This window comes from Limulus polyphemus, unplaced genomic scaffold (assembly GCF_000517525.1).
Source record: "Limulus polyphemus unplaced genomic scaffold, Limulus_polyphemus-2.1.2 Scaffold2235, whole genome shotgun sequence".
NCBI lineage: Eukaryota > Metazoa > Arthropoda > Merostomata > Xiphosura > Limulidae > Limulus > Limulus polyphemus.
In genome coordinates, this window is record NW_013667845.1 from 57,229 (window position 1) to 72,282 (window position 15,054).

Sequence of the window (15,054 nt, forward strand, 5' to 3'; positions counted from 1 at the left end):
GAAGTTAATAAATAAATAAACGTGCGGAACGACGTGACTTCCTTCAGAGAGAAATATAAAAAATGTGGGAAGTCAAGTACCTCGTACTCAATGAGGTTAATATATAAACGTCTAAAGCGTTTCACCTAAATAAAGTAACTGTGCTCATTGTGGCCCATATTTGCCAGTTGATGAAGTATCTTCAGAATAAGAAAACTGACACGATGCATAATTGTTATGAATATATACGTACTTTATTTATTAATACAAAAGTATCACTTTCGACGCCAGGAAACAAAATACATTAAACAATGTTACATAGTGTACATATGAGTAGGGCAGTTGTACAAATATGAAAAACGTATTAACATAATATTGTTGACAAATAACTGAGCCACAGTTATGTACAACTCGACTGCACATAACAGTAACAGTTACAATAAACTGTACAAATATACAAAGTAAAGTCATCTCACACATAAGATTCTTTGCACTTCGTGTTACTTATGTTATTAAAGTCTGAATCAATTCTTTTTCGTACAGTTATCACTGAATCTGATCTTCCGTGACAACCCACTCTCACCAAAGTTACACAGTCTTCACCAGCACGTGCTGAAGACCTAGGAACGGGCGGTACGAAGGATTCTTGGCTATGTTTAAGGCACTGAGGCACATCTTTTGCATCATTTGATGTCCGTGAGTCAAAATAGTCTCTTAATTTGGAGACGCTCCAACTTATCTCGTTTCGCCAGTCTTCTGAGGGTCTCTTTACAAAGGGAACGCCATTGCTATCACTTACGTTCAAGTTAACAACTTCGTGAGACGGTTGTGAGCTCTGCATAGAATTTATGTTATAAAATACTCTTTTGAAAGGCTTAGGTGGAGTTGGAGGTGGTGTGAACGACTTGTTCACTGGCAAGGAAAAACTTTGAAACTCTTCATCGTAAAGTTGTAGAGAATCTTCAAGGAGATTGTTTGCTTCATAACTCTGAGTTGATCGATCAAAGAAATTTTCCTGAATGAAAACACTAGAAGTACTAGCGTCCTTGCCCGAAGCTCCGTGGTAACTAGAGAACCGTTTTAAAGATTTTTCTGAAACATCATCTGAGCTATGTAACTGCGAAGCTCTGTCTGATATCATAGGTGGCTGGGATAGAAAAGGATCTCCGGACCCACTAGATCTGCTGGAAATAGAAGGCTTAGAAGTGACTGAATGTTCCTTTGATTCGGGTGAAATTGGGTTTGAACTTGATGCAGTACTACAGATGCTTTTGACATTGAAATGATCGCGAAGGATTGCATTCAGTTCGCTAACCGAGAATAAATTCATTTCTTCGGGATTTTCTGTCGAATAATCTACATTTTTGCTCTGATATTCAGAGACAGATAATTTGATATTTCGTGAGCTGTTAGAGTTTTGAACTACTGGAGATGATGAAGATTTAGGATGTAGTAATGTGTCATAATTGGATTCAATTTCATCCTCGTCTTTGATCTCCTCAGTTACACACACTTCAGGCAAAATGATTCGTTTGGAGCAAAAGTATTTGTCTTCATTCTGTTTAGAAGCAAAATCCTGCTTGTTCTCTTGTTCTCTTTGGAAAACAGAATAACTTCCCTGGTTGATAACGTCGTGTGAAGGAGAGGTAAGAATCTCAGGATGGTGACACTGGTTATGAGGTAAATTATCTTCAGAAGCAGTTCGTCTCAACGAAGGTGCACATCCCACATCGTTCATTTTTGTGGATGATAAAACGGACCCTATCGATTGAACACGTCTTTTAGCCTCTGATGGACTAGCACCAGCATCGAGTGCTGGATGAAGTAAGCAATATAAAAGTGTATTTCCTATTCCATAAGGTGGAGAATATTGGAGCGGATGGAGATGGTGATAGTAAGATCTAGACTGCATGTTATGTCTAAAATGACTTCGCAGAGGAGAAGAGTTGGCACTTCCCGATCCTCTAAGACGACAGTTTTCTTGTTCTTGTTTCCGCTTTCTCATAACCTTATGACATGATCCATCGATACTGACCACAGCGTCTTTAGACGAGTGGTTCACAGCTTCTAAGCCTAATAAATCCAAGTTGGGCGCGCTCTTAACTGTCTGTTTACTGTTATGTGTAGAACCTCTAGAATCTGTATTTTCATCATCACCTTCTGGCGTATACAGTTGTGTGTCACTGAGTGTCAGACCGGAATCTCGACTAAGGTTTGTTAATGAGATGTGAATCTTGTTTGGTAGTTTCGCTATTGTTTTCTTCCCTTCTAGCAGTTCTCTCTCCAGACTGTCAATGGAGGAGTTATCTTGACGACATCCTACAGAAGATGAAGAGCATTATAAAGAAAGCTGGTTATCTCAGACTTATTTAATTCCTTTATTCTACTCCGGTTATAGTTATAAAAAGTTTACAACTGATGTTTAATACATAATTCTTATAAATAACCTATTACAACACAAGTATGTAATAAAAAAGATAAACTGTGTTTTAGTCGAAAAACTTCATTTTTTAACTACATAAGCTTAACTATAAAAACTAGATCATCAAAACATTTAAGTAAGTGAGGAGTATATAAATGAAACTAGGAAAACAAAACTTTTCTATATTGATAAATTATAAAAAAAAAACTATCGTTATTGGTGTTTTTTTTCCTGTATCCTACCAATAATTATGATTATAAATCCACATTAGCCCAGATGTTGGAAACTTAAGCTGTAATCGTTTTACTCTCAATTATCTATAACATTGAAATGTATTTTGTAACTTTCATCTTTCAACATTGAAAGATGAAAAAACAATAGTACCTTATATTATCATTTTTTAAACCAGATCACTGGTATGATTATTAACTAAATATCACCTGAATTAAGCTGAAAATCGAAATAAGTAACCCAAAAAATATATCCCAGTAAAACGATAACAATCTTAAATATCGCATTTATCCAATTTCTATAAGTTGAAGTCAAGTTATTTTATGCCTTTAAAATTGAATTTCGGTTTTGCTGAACAATTTATGTTGTTATTTCAGCAAAAATCTGGGTACTTTTAATCTATACTTCTAGAAACATACTTATTAGATAAGCTACAATTTTTGGCACTTGTTTTGAAAACTAAGAATAAAACAATTAAAACACAAGGTCACTTGTTATGTTACATATTAAAAAGCTGTCAGTTAACCGTGTGCTCGTAGCTGATTTAAGCCTAAGTGAAATCTGCTAAAAAGGCTGAATCCCGTAAGGTGCTCTTGGGTTTATGGCTGAAAAATCCGTTGTTCAGAGCGAGAATACCTAACTAACAAGTGGATGTGAATGTTATTATTGTAACTTTTTTATGTAAATTGTATGCACATGTATACTCTGTGTACATATGGTGTAGGTGGTACATGTATATATAAATAGTGATACGTATGTTTATATGCCTATACAGGTGTGTATGTCCAAACTAACCTGTATGTATTAATTCATGCCTAGTTTGTTTATGTTCAATAAAAGGAAGATAACTCAGCATTTCCTTTTAATGCCAATAAGGCTTACAAAGCATAAAGAAATTTATTTTTTAACATCTAAAATCTTCACTCCACTTAGCGAAGCAGATCGAAATATTATACTCCATGTCACATTTCCTAATTCGTATATTTCTTTATTTAGGCTTTAATAAGCCTACATCTTGAGTAAAACTTAAAAAAGCTGGGTCGTTTTCTTTTCATTATGTCGAACATAAACTTTTACAGCAATATTTACAAACTAAAGCATAAAAAGACTATCCTAACCTAACGTAACTAACCTTCAAACTCTTGTTGACTATGAAGGCTGTCAGACTCTTCTGCTCCCGAATCATTCCGGAGGATGTCCTTGTCCAAAACACCAAAGAGCTGCACGCACTCTTTACCAAATAATTCTGGAAACTTACTTATTAGATAAGCTACAATTTTTGGCACTTGTTTCGAAACCTAAAAATAAAACAATCGAAATACAAGGTCACTTTCTATGTTACACATTTATCAAAAATGTCACATACAGAAATTGTGTTATAACGTTAAAAATGTACACAGTTTAATCTAGGTAAAAAAAAAAGTCACGCACAAAACATTACTGTATAAATTGACATAATTGTTTGGCTTGTTTTGAATTTGGCACAAAGCTACACGAGGGCTATCTGCGCTAGCCGTCCCTAATTTAGCACTGAAAGACTAGAGGGCTCAGCTAGTCATCATCACCCACCACCAAATTTGGGCTACTCTTTTACCAACGAATAATGGGATTGACGTCATATTATAATGCCCTCAAGGTTGAAAGGGAGAGCATGTTTGATAGGACGGGATTGGTTAATCTAATAAGTTAATCTCATAATAAATAACATGGAGAAAGCGTATTTCATTACTGCGTTATTAAGTTCATAAATATACATTTTAACCTAATTAAATACGATGTCACGTAAAGTGGCCTTTAATCAGACGCAAAGTTGGACAACAAATAACGAAACTATTTATAAAATAATGATTACCAACTGGTTTGTACATATTTTAGTAAAAACAGGTTTTGAGTTCTATTCTTTAATTGTATAACATTTGAACACTAGAACGTGCTATTGTGCAAATATCTGCAAAAAACGTTAAACATCCAATTGTCAAACAAAAAAAAAATCATGAGGGAATCCTCAATAACCTCGCCACTTGAAATTATTTTAGGCAGGATTACATTAAATTAATCTATGATGCCTTTGTTTCCCTTTTTTTATCAGCAATATTTTTGTGCGTGGGGCGCGCGTTTACCCGATTCGATTTTACCACTCATCAGGATCTTAACCAGCCTACCCTGAAATTTAAATTCTTTTAGGCAGCATTAGAATAAATTAATCTATGAGATCTTGGGCGTGGTAAAATATACATTAATCGAAAGGGATTAACTTACTGAATCCAAAACTGTAATTAGATCTCAAATCAGTCAAGAGATGACGGAGCTATGAGCTCAAAGTTTGTACTCGAAAAAAAAAAAACTCAGAGCCATTCTATGAGCCGCTATGCCGCGGCTAAAAACCTTTATTTGAAAAACGAAAACTTCAAGTTTATGTATCAAGAATTTCGGTAAGAAACTATATTTAGTGTTAAAATTGAATACTTTAATATCTGGATTGAATTACAATATTTTTGGTGCATACCGAAAGATTTTAAATACTCTAATATCTGGATTGAAATACAATACTAGTAGTTAGGACCTCACTTGCACGCCAGAGGACGATACACTTGTGTTGACCTGAAGAGGGAGGGAAGAGGGACAGTCAGTTTATTTACGGATGTGAAGTGCATGATATATAAAATAAAGAAACTTTGATTACTTTGGAGAATAGCTCGTATGTTTCATTTATGGTCAATAATAACATGCTTGAACAAGTATAATAGTACAGGTATTATTACATTGGACTGTAAGTCAGTATTTTATAAACTAAGATGTTTCTGTAAGTAGAATATTAGTGTATCTTGAAGTTTTGTTAACAAATGTTTCAGTATGTGTTATACTTAGGACTGAGATTTTAATTACATATACTATAAATAGTATATCAGGCTATGACGAGATGTGTTTTTTATATAAGAAAATCACAGAGCACTGATTTGTATAATTTGTAAGTGAAAAGATAAGTTATCTTACCGTAACAGTTTCAAAATCTATGTGAGGAAATATCTGCTTTGAAATAGTCTAGTTTTTTCTGAGTTTACTAACTGAAATCTTACTTGATTAGTTTGTATTGAATTATTTATTCATTTATGTAGTGACATGTCTTTAGTACGAAGTTTCATGTTAATTCAGTTTGTTTTCACATTTTTGACAGTCAGTTCAGTTACGGATTTCAAGAGCATGATATGTTTTGTATGGTTTCTAAAATAAAGAAACTTTGATAACTTTGGAGAATGCCTTTATGTTTCATTTATAGTCACTAATAACGTGCTAAAACAGATGTATACAGCAGGTATTATTACATTGGACTGTAAGCCAGTATTTTATAAACTAAGATGTTTTGGTAAATATATCTTGAAGTTTTGTTAACAGATGTTACAATATGTGTGATACTCCGGTCTGAGGTTTTACTTACATATACTAAAGATAGTATATTAGTCTATGATGAGAAGTGTTTCATATAAGAAAATTACAGAACATTGATTTGTAACTGATGATTTTTATATAATTGATGATCTATCTATAAAGTGTAAATGACAAATAATTCACGTAGCATTACTGTTTCAAAACAATATGAGATATTTGAAATAATAATTAGGCATTAGCGTGTAACAAAATGTCACACATTTCACCCGTTTAATTAGATATTAAAAGTAGAATTGAATCGGTCTTTCATTTTCAAGTATTATTATAAGCCGAATGATACAGTCTTATCGTTTGCTGTACGTAGGGCACAGTATGCAGTAACTGTATGCTAACTGAACTGTCCCGTTAAATATTGAGAATATACATTTAGTGTTTTGTATCACCATGTAAAGGAAAAGAACTATGTTTAATGACTTTTAAATTTAGTGACATACAAAAACTCTAGTTAAAGTATGGTGAACATTACGTTTCTGTGGAGTTTATTTTCAATATTAAGTATAATGTAAATGCATAGATAGCGACAGAGTATCATCATTGATAATCACATTTTTAGAAACGTACAGTCTAATTGAACACAAAAAGTGTATTTAAATGAAATGCATCAATACACATTTAGAGATTTGTAAAGTGAACATTCAATTTATGTAGAGTTTATTTTCGATATTTTGTATATTATAATTGACTTTTATATTAATAAAAGTTTTCTGTATGTTCAAACGAAAGTGTTATCTGTTTTAGCTAATACTAAAGGTCAAAACATATTTCTAAACTTGACGTTCTACCCTGTATATTTTCTAAAATCAAGCCGGTCAGTAGCCTTGAATATCAAAGATGTCAGACTGTGACCAAACTAAACATTGAATTCTACCAATCCCCTCTTTTCTTAGTAAAAGGTCAACATACTGCCAGCTGTAAGCAGATGAAGTGTTGTTATTTGTCGGTTGTATGGTTTCAGTGTTAACGACGTCAGTTAGAAGGAACACCAATGTAATCAACTTTGTAGATCATACTTGAAACTGTGGTTTTGAACATGTATGTGATGTAAGTTACATCTCTAATGTAGAAGAAAGTTCAGTCCTCAAGGATTTATTTTAAAAAAATGGTAACTGTTACTATTCTATAATAATGATTAATCACATTTATTATGTAGTAAAATGATTTACTACAGAGTTTATTAACAAACGAAAACTATAATATTTAGGTATGATAAAATTCTTTCATGACAGATTATTGTGAATTATTTGTTTTGTTCAAATGAATGTTTGATAATAACTGACATGTGTAACACTGTTACAATAGTTTTATCGTTAAATAATAATTTTACTTAGGACATTGATGACGTAATCGCATGTTGAGACACATTGAAAACCAATTTGCTTTAGTAACACAATGTATACGTGTCATCAACCTTATGAATATCATAAAATCAAACTAGTGAAACAGTAAATTTTAAATCGTTGCATGATATTTAAATAAACGTCTTTTTCAGGATGATTCACATATAAATGATCAGGAAATGTAAAAGTATGACTAAGCTGATTGTTTTAAAGTAAGGTTGTTTCGGGTTTATAAACTAAGTTCGTGTGTGTGTGTGGACAATAATGTATATATTATGCTTCTTATCATTGTCGACATGTATTGAAACGAAAACTTCTATCTAAATTTGGATCCCACAGAGATAGTAATGATATCTTTGTTCATAATTTTGTTGTAAAACGTTTTCATATAAATGTGTCCTTAATAGACGAGTCTTGGGCAGCCTAGCAACGCGCCTTTTGGTGACATTTTGTGGAACTATGACATCATCGTCTTTGGTGTCATAATCGACACACGTGTATCGCCCTCTGGCGGCGTGACTGGCAAGTGGGGGGGTCCTAACTACTACCGAAATATTTTAATAACTCTAATATCTGGATTGAAATACAATACTTTTGGTGCATTCAGAAATATTTTAAATACTCTAATATCTGGATTGAAATAGGATGGGTCATACAGAAATATTTCTAATACTCTAATATCTGGATTGAAATACAATACTTTTGGTGCATTCAGAAATATTTTAAATGCTCTAATATCTGGATTGAAATAGGATGATTTTGGGTCATACAGAAATATTTCTAATACTCTAATATCTGGATTGAAATAGGATGATTTTGGGGCATACAGAAATATTTCTAGTACTCTAATATCTGAATTGAAATACAATACTTTTGGTGCGCACCGAAATATTTTTATAACAAAAAGTATTTCTCCCATACAATAATGATGTCTGTCCTCTAATATGATGTCAAGTTTGTGTTTTTAAATTCAGACATTCTCTGCATTTCAGATGCAATACATACCTAATACTTTTTTCTACCTAATATAAACTTAAATAATTCATTCACAGATCAGTTCCACATAAAAACCATATTTCAAGCGGTTTATGTGTGACAAAAGTAACGTTACATCACTGACCTCAGGCTGGGGCGCTGGCTGTTTCCTTCTGGACACGGAAGGAAAAAGCATACTTGGGCCCACACATACGGCTAAGTTTTCAGCTGACATCTTGTTTATGGTGGAATGTTGAGAAATGTGCCACAAAACACACAAAAAATGTTGTAAAAGTTTCGTATTGGCTGGAGAAATTCGACCTAAAAGCCTGAAAAGAGTGCAAAATAGTAATATTAACAAACCATGCTGCATGTCAGTTTTGTATGTATCAAAGCCTTTGTATTTCATTGAATCAAGAAAACCCAAGATTAAATAATTTAAAACGATAAGGAGAACACCAAATACAAAATTAGTTTGTTTGTTTTAAATTTCGCGCAAAGCTACACGAGGGTTATCTGCGCTAGCCGTCCCTAATTTAGCAGTGTAAGACTAGAGGGAAGGCAGCTAGTCATCACCACCCACCACCAACTCTTGGGCTGTTCTGTTACCAACGAATAGTGGAATTGAACGTCACATTATAACGCCCTCACGGCTGAAAGAGCGAGCATGTTTGGTGGGACGGGGATTCAAACCCACGACCCGCAGATTGCAAGTCGAGTGCCCTAACCACCAGGCCATGCCAAGCCTTTTTTTAAAGAAATGATGACAAAAACTACTCCAAACATATAATACTTTATCCGTTTTACTTCTGCAGTAAAACTCATATAAAAGAAGGACATATGTTGAAATGTCAGGTAAATTAAGTTACTTCATATTATGAATTTGTACAAGCCATCATTCCTGTATATGATTTCAATCCTTCAGTCTGCTCTTCAAGCTTCAAAAACTTATAAACAAGACAACTACGTACTTCATAATTTGATTTCTTTTCTCCCATTCGTCAGCGGTGTTTGCTGTTTCTATCCAGTCTTTATAAGCACTGGATCCAAGAACACAGTCAGGAAGACTTCTCAGAAATTCCTAACAATAAATAAATCCATGCTTATTACAATGATCACTGCATAAGAATAACGGGGATATAAAAAAACATCTAAAAACTTTGCTTGGAATGAGTAAGCATGAAAGATGACATCCTCTACGTTCAACAATGTCATTCAAGTATAAATCACGCATGTAAAACAGAAAGTATAAGAAATGCATAAATATCTATACAATCCATCATACTCAATTGTTTAACTTATAAACTCACTAAAGACTTAGAATTCTACGTTTGGAGATTCTATTTCACGTTTTCCCAACAATAGTCTCTTTCAGTAAGTAAAAAATCTGTCAACAACCAAATACAGTTCACTGACAGTCTCATCTGGTTTTAAAAAGCTTTTCCTAGTTTTATAACTTTTCGTCGCAAGTTTCCATTGGAGAAATAAAATCCTATTGAAACTAGCAGAAGCTAATGTTTCTTAGGATACACAGATCTTCATAAGAATAAAACCATTGATTTGTATGTTTAGCTCATTAAGTTACTATAAAGACTTCAACTATTAGCTTGTTACATCATTATACAAGCTTCAATTGTATACACGTTAATTCAATATAAAGACTTCAATTATTATCTTATTACATCATTATACAAACTTCAATTGTATACATGCTAATTCACTATAATTATGAGCTTGTTATATCACTATGAAACTTCAATGATTAGCTTTGTACACCATTATAAAGACTTCAAACATCAACCTATTAAATTACTATACAAACTTCAATCGTAAACTTGTTAATTGACTTTATTCTGTTACCTCAAGATACAAATTTCAATTGTTGGTCTCTTATATCCCAAAGTGTTTCACTGAAGTAATGGCCACAATGTTTAAGCCTCTTACTTTGCTATAAAACATTAATTATTAGCTTGTTACGCCCTAGTCTGCATAAAAACTTCAAGCTTGTTAAGTAGTTTTAAACAGTTAAAAAGTTTAAGTCTGTTGACTCACTTTAAAGAGAGCAGCTAGAATGGAAACTGGCACGTCTTTAAAGTCAAAGTTTGGGTTGGCTTCCAGTTTTTCTTTCAATTCTCTACACATTCTGGTGTTAGCAGACTTACGGAAGATGCCAACAGTAAACGGTCCCCTCTGAAAGAGCTGGTTTAAAATTGCCTAGAAAATAATCGGAGGAGAATGAATACTCAAAGAACGTACGAAAGAATAAGCAACATGTGAACTGGTGCAAAAGACTAAAATGAATTCACAAACACACAAAATGTTTGCTTACTGAAAATCTTGACGAAATATCAGAAGTAGATAGAAAATATAGTTTTCATTGTAGTACGAGCCTCAGAAACGTTTCGTGTTTACTCAGACACATAAACAGAAGAGACAGGAAATCAATACTTTACTATGAAATTTCAATAGTACGTTATATCGCGATGCGATGTGTTTTAGGTTAAGATAAAACATTACACAGGTTTCATCATACCAGCACAGGTCTTGGCAAATTTTCGTCACTCCAGAGTTTTGAGAAAGACTTAACAAACGTGGAAGAGGTGGGAGAAGACGTCACATCTCCGTTGGAATTCTCCTGTTTATTGAAATGACGTTTGAAAGGCCATCCTATTAACGTTGGTCTTCTTGTTCTTCTCTTGTGATTTGTAGCATCTGCAAAATAAATCAACAATAACATTATAGAGTTTTTTTAAATAGATAGTTTCGTTTAACAGCTCGTACTCAAAGCACACGTTTTTCTTTTCTAAATGCTCTGGCTCACTTCACGAATATATATATATATATATATATATATATACAGTATATACCTACAGCTGTGAGAGGCTTATCTTACTACAGTATGGTGAAACACCCATTTTAGTGTGCTTCAAACACATGGGATGTTATGTATAGTTTTGACAGCGATGGGTCTAGCCCATATGAGTAATTCTGATATAGAACAAATAGACCTCTTAGGAAGTTCCACCCACCCACCCCTTTCCAGTGGCTCAGCGATAAGTCTGAAGGTTTATAGTTTGTGCTTGATGACTAGTGTTTGTTTGTTTGAAGTTTCGCACAAAGCTACATAATGGGCTATCTGTGCTCTGCCCACCACGGGTATCGAAAACCGGTTTCGAGCGTTGTAAGTCTGCAGACATACCGCTGTGCCACTTGGGGCGCTTGATGACTAACAAACCTACTTAGGAAGTGACTTGTGGCAAAGATGTGAAGCGTTACTTTTATATACATCTTTAATTCAATATGTGTAAAACATTAGACAAGACGAAGCTAAAGAAACAGCACCAACAATCAAACATGACTTAACTTTATCGGTTAAATAACTTATCCACTTTATTCGAGGACAGACAGAAGGAAAGACCTGGATAGATAGACGGGTAGCTAAACAAACCCAGACACATCAAGAGAACGCGAAATCGAATGTTAGTAAAGATGATGAACACATAAAAAAAATTAAACATTGTTAGCAGTTGAAACACAGTTCACATATTTACCTGTCAGGGCAGATGACTCATCTGTGGGAGACTGTCGTAAGATGAAAATACATTTCGTTTCAGAAGTGACACTAAACTTCTGTAAATCGAAGTTTGAGTGTTGCAGTAGCTTACGGACAAAATTCATCTTAATGTAGAAAGGAAATTCATGACCTATTTCCAGTAGATAAAAACATATTTATTATAAAGTACAAATATTAACACATGAATTATTTGCTAAGAAAGAAAAACCACGAAGTCCGTAACTTATTGATGTTTTTTTAACTGAGAATGTACATATATATGAAATTAATTTTTATACATGAGCTCAGTTTGAAATGTATTTTAAACATTCAGCAGTGAACACTTGGGGACCTTTGAGAAATAATGATTTTTCTAGTTCTTATCGTCACTTAAATTACTATTTGGTTTTTATAAAGGAAATGAGTTTGTTTGTTTTGAATTTCGCGCAGAGCTACACGAGGGCTATCTGCGCTAGTCGTCCCTAATTTAGCAGTGTAAGGCAGCTAGTCATTACCACCCACCGCCAACTCTTGGGCTACTCTTTTACCAACGAGTAGTAGGATTGACCGTCACATTATAACGCCCCAAGGCTGAAAGGGCGAGCACGTTTGGTGTGATGGGGATTCGAACCCGCGACCCTCAGGTTGCGAATCAAGCCATGCCGGGCCAAGGGAAATGAGACTAATTTATGTTTAACTCCTGGACTATTTGATGACTCTATGTTTGTCCTTAGGTGAAACAAGTTAGTTATATATGTGTATATGGATGTACAGTTATGTAATTGAGCCATAAATTTATGTTTAACTCCTGGACTATTTGATGACTCTATGTTTGTCCTTAGGTGAAACAAGTTAGTTATATATGTGTATATGGATGTACAGTTATGTAATTGAGTCATAAATACTTTTCTTTCAAATCCACAATGAAAGAAATTCCTTATTCTAACAAACCTCGGATGTAAAATAAATAAAGTTGTGACACTAATACGTAAAGATTTCTAATTATAAAATATAGTAATAATTCTGAATAAGAGATGGCGCTTATATTTGTATTAATCACTGACATAGCATATTTTTTAATTAAACTGATATCAGAATACGTACAGATTATCCAAAACAAATTTGAAGACTAAAATTTTAAGTATCACAGTCTACATTGTTTTCAAGGTGTTTTAAAACGTAAAATTTTATAATATTATTCCCCTTTACCCTTTAAAAAAAATTCGCCTGCGACCTAATAATGAAATAAACCAACACAAAAAAAATAACAATTTTCATGAAATGTGTTCCGTTTTTCACACATACCTATTAGTGGATATGGAGTTTCGTCTTTTCCGGTCTTGACCCACAATTGAAAGTCTTCTGTGCTCAAAGACTGAAATGATCCGTATTTTATTAATATTTTGAACATTAAGTATAAGTGACTGTTCATCGAAATTTTTGTGAACAAATTGGGCGATAACCACATCTACTGTTAAAAAACAATTAATTAAAAAATATCATACATGATATTCTAGTCTTGCTGTTAAATAACAAACAAATTCCATAGATACCCTAATCTTGTTGTTAAAAACAAACAAATTCCATAGATATCCTAACCTTGTTGTTAAAAAACAAACAGATTCCATAGATATCCTAATCTTGTTGTTAAAACATAAATGAATTCTATATGATATCTTAGTCTTGTTGTTAATAAATGAACGAGCACTGTGTAGTGTCCTAGTCTTGCTGTTAATAAATGAGTACTGTTGTGAGATACTATTAAATTGCATAAAATAACCTCGTCGTCTTGAAAACAAATGAATGAACACTTTGTGATGTCGTTATCATACCGTTATACATTTTTAAATTCTGTGTAATAGTCTCATCTTGCTATTGACAAATTTATGAACACTGTGTAGTGTTCTTGTCGTATTATTAGATATTGTCGAATCCTATGCAATAATTTTGTCTTCCTGTTAACATGTTAACGAACACTCTGTAATGTCTTTGTCGTACTATTATATATTATAGAATCATATGTAATAAGTTCTTACTGTTAGCAAGTTAACGAACACTCTGTGATGTACTTGTCGTACTATTAAATATTATAGAATCATATGTAATAAGTTCTTACTGTTAGCAAGTTAACGAACACTCTGTGATGTACTTGTCGTACTATTAGATATTGTAGAATCTTATGTAATAAGTTTTTATTATTAACAAGTTAACGAACACTCTGTGATGTACTTGTCGTACTATTAGATATTGTAAAATCTTATGTAATAAATTCTTACTGTTAGCAAGTTAACGAACACTCTGTGATGTACTTGTCGTACTATTAGATATTGTAGAATCTTATGTAACAAGTTTTTACTATTAACAAGTTAACGAACACTCTGTGATGTACTTGTCGTACTATTAGATATTGTAGAATCTTATGTAACAAGTTTTTACTATTAACAAGTTAACGAACACTCTGTGATGTACTTGTCGTACTATTAGATATTGTAGAATCTTATGTAATAAGTTCCTACTATTAACAAGTTAACGAACACTCTGTGATGTCCTTGTCGTACTATTAGATATTGTAGAATCTTATTTACTAAGTTTTTAATATTACCAAGTTAACGAACACTCTGTGATGTACTTGTCGTACTATTAGATATTGTAGAATCTTATGTAACAAGTTTTTACTATTAACAAGTTAACGAACACTCTGTGATGTACTTGTCGTACTATTAGATATTGTAGAATCTTATGTAACAAGTTTTTACTATTAACAAGTTAACGAACACTCTGTGATGTACTTGTCGTACTATTAGATATTGTAGAATCTTATGTAATAAGTTCCTACTATTAACAAGTTAACGAACACTCTGTGATGTACTTGTCGTACTATTAAATATTGTAGAATCTTATTTACTAAGTTTTTACTATTAACAAGTTAACGAACACTCTGTGATGTACTTGTCGTACTATTAGATATTGTAGAATCTTATGTGATAAGTTTTTACTATTAACAAGTTAACGAACACTCTGTGATGTACTTGTCGTACTATTAGATATTGTAGAATCTTATGTGATAAGTTTTTACTATTAACAAGTTAACGAACACTCTGTGATGTACT

The 15,054-nt window shown here is 33.0% G+C and overlaps 1 protein-coding gene across 2 annotated transcripts in view; it reads right to left on the minus strand.

The window, feature by feature from the left end:
- Nucleotides 1-223: 223 nt before the first annotated feature.
- Nucleotides 224-15,054, minus strand: part of LOC106466356 — a 108,173-nt gene continuing 93,342 nt past the window's right edge. For both annotated transcript variants that reach the window (XM_022394348.1, XM_013926636.2), the window contains 8 exons: nt 13,250-13,319; nt 11,943-12,095; nt 10,925-11,103; nt 10,444-10,605; nt 9,363-9,472; nt 8,537-8,720; nt 3,765-3,930; nt 224-2,298 (listed from right to left, as the gene is read on the minus strand). In XM_022394348.1, coding sequence (XP_022250056.1) covers nt 452-2,298; nt 3,765-3,930; nt 8,537-8,720; nt 9,363-9,472; nt 10,444-10,605; nt 10,925-11,103; nt 11,943-12,095; nt 13,250-13,319 — 2,871 coding nt within the window. In that variant the 3' untranslated portion in view covers nt 224-451. The remainder of the gene's footprint in view (nt 2,299-3,764; nt 3,931-8,536; nt 8,721-9,362; nt 9,473-10,443; nt 10,606-10,924; nt 11,104-11,942; nt 12,096-13,249; nt 13,320-15,054) is intronic.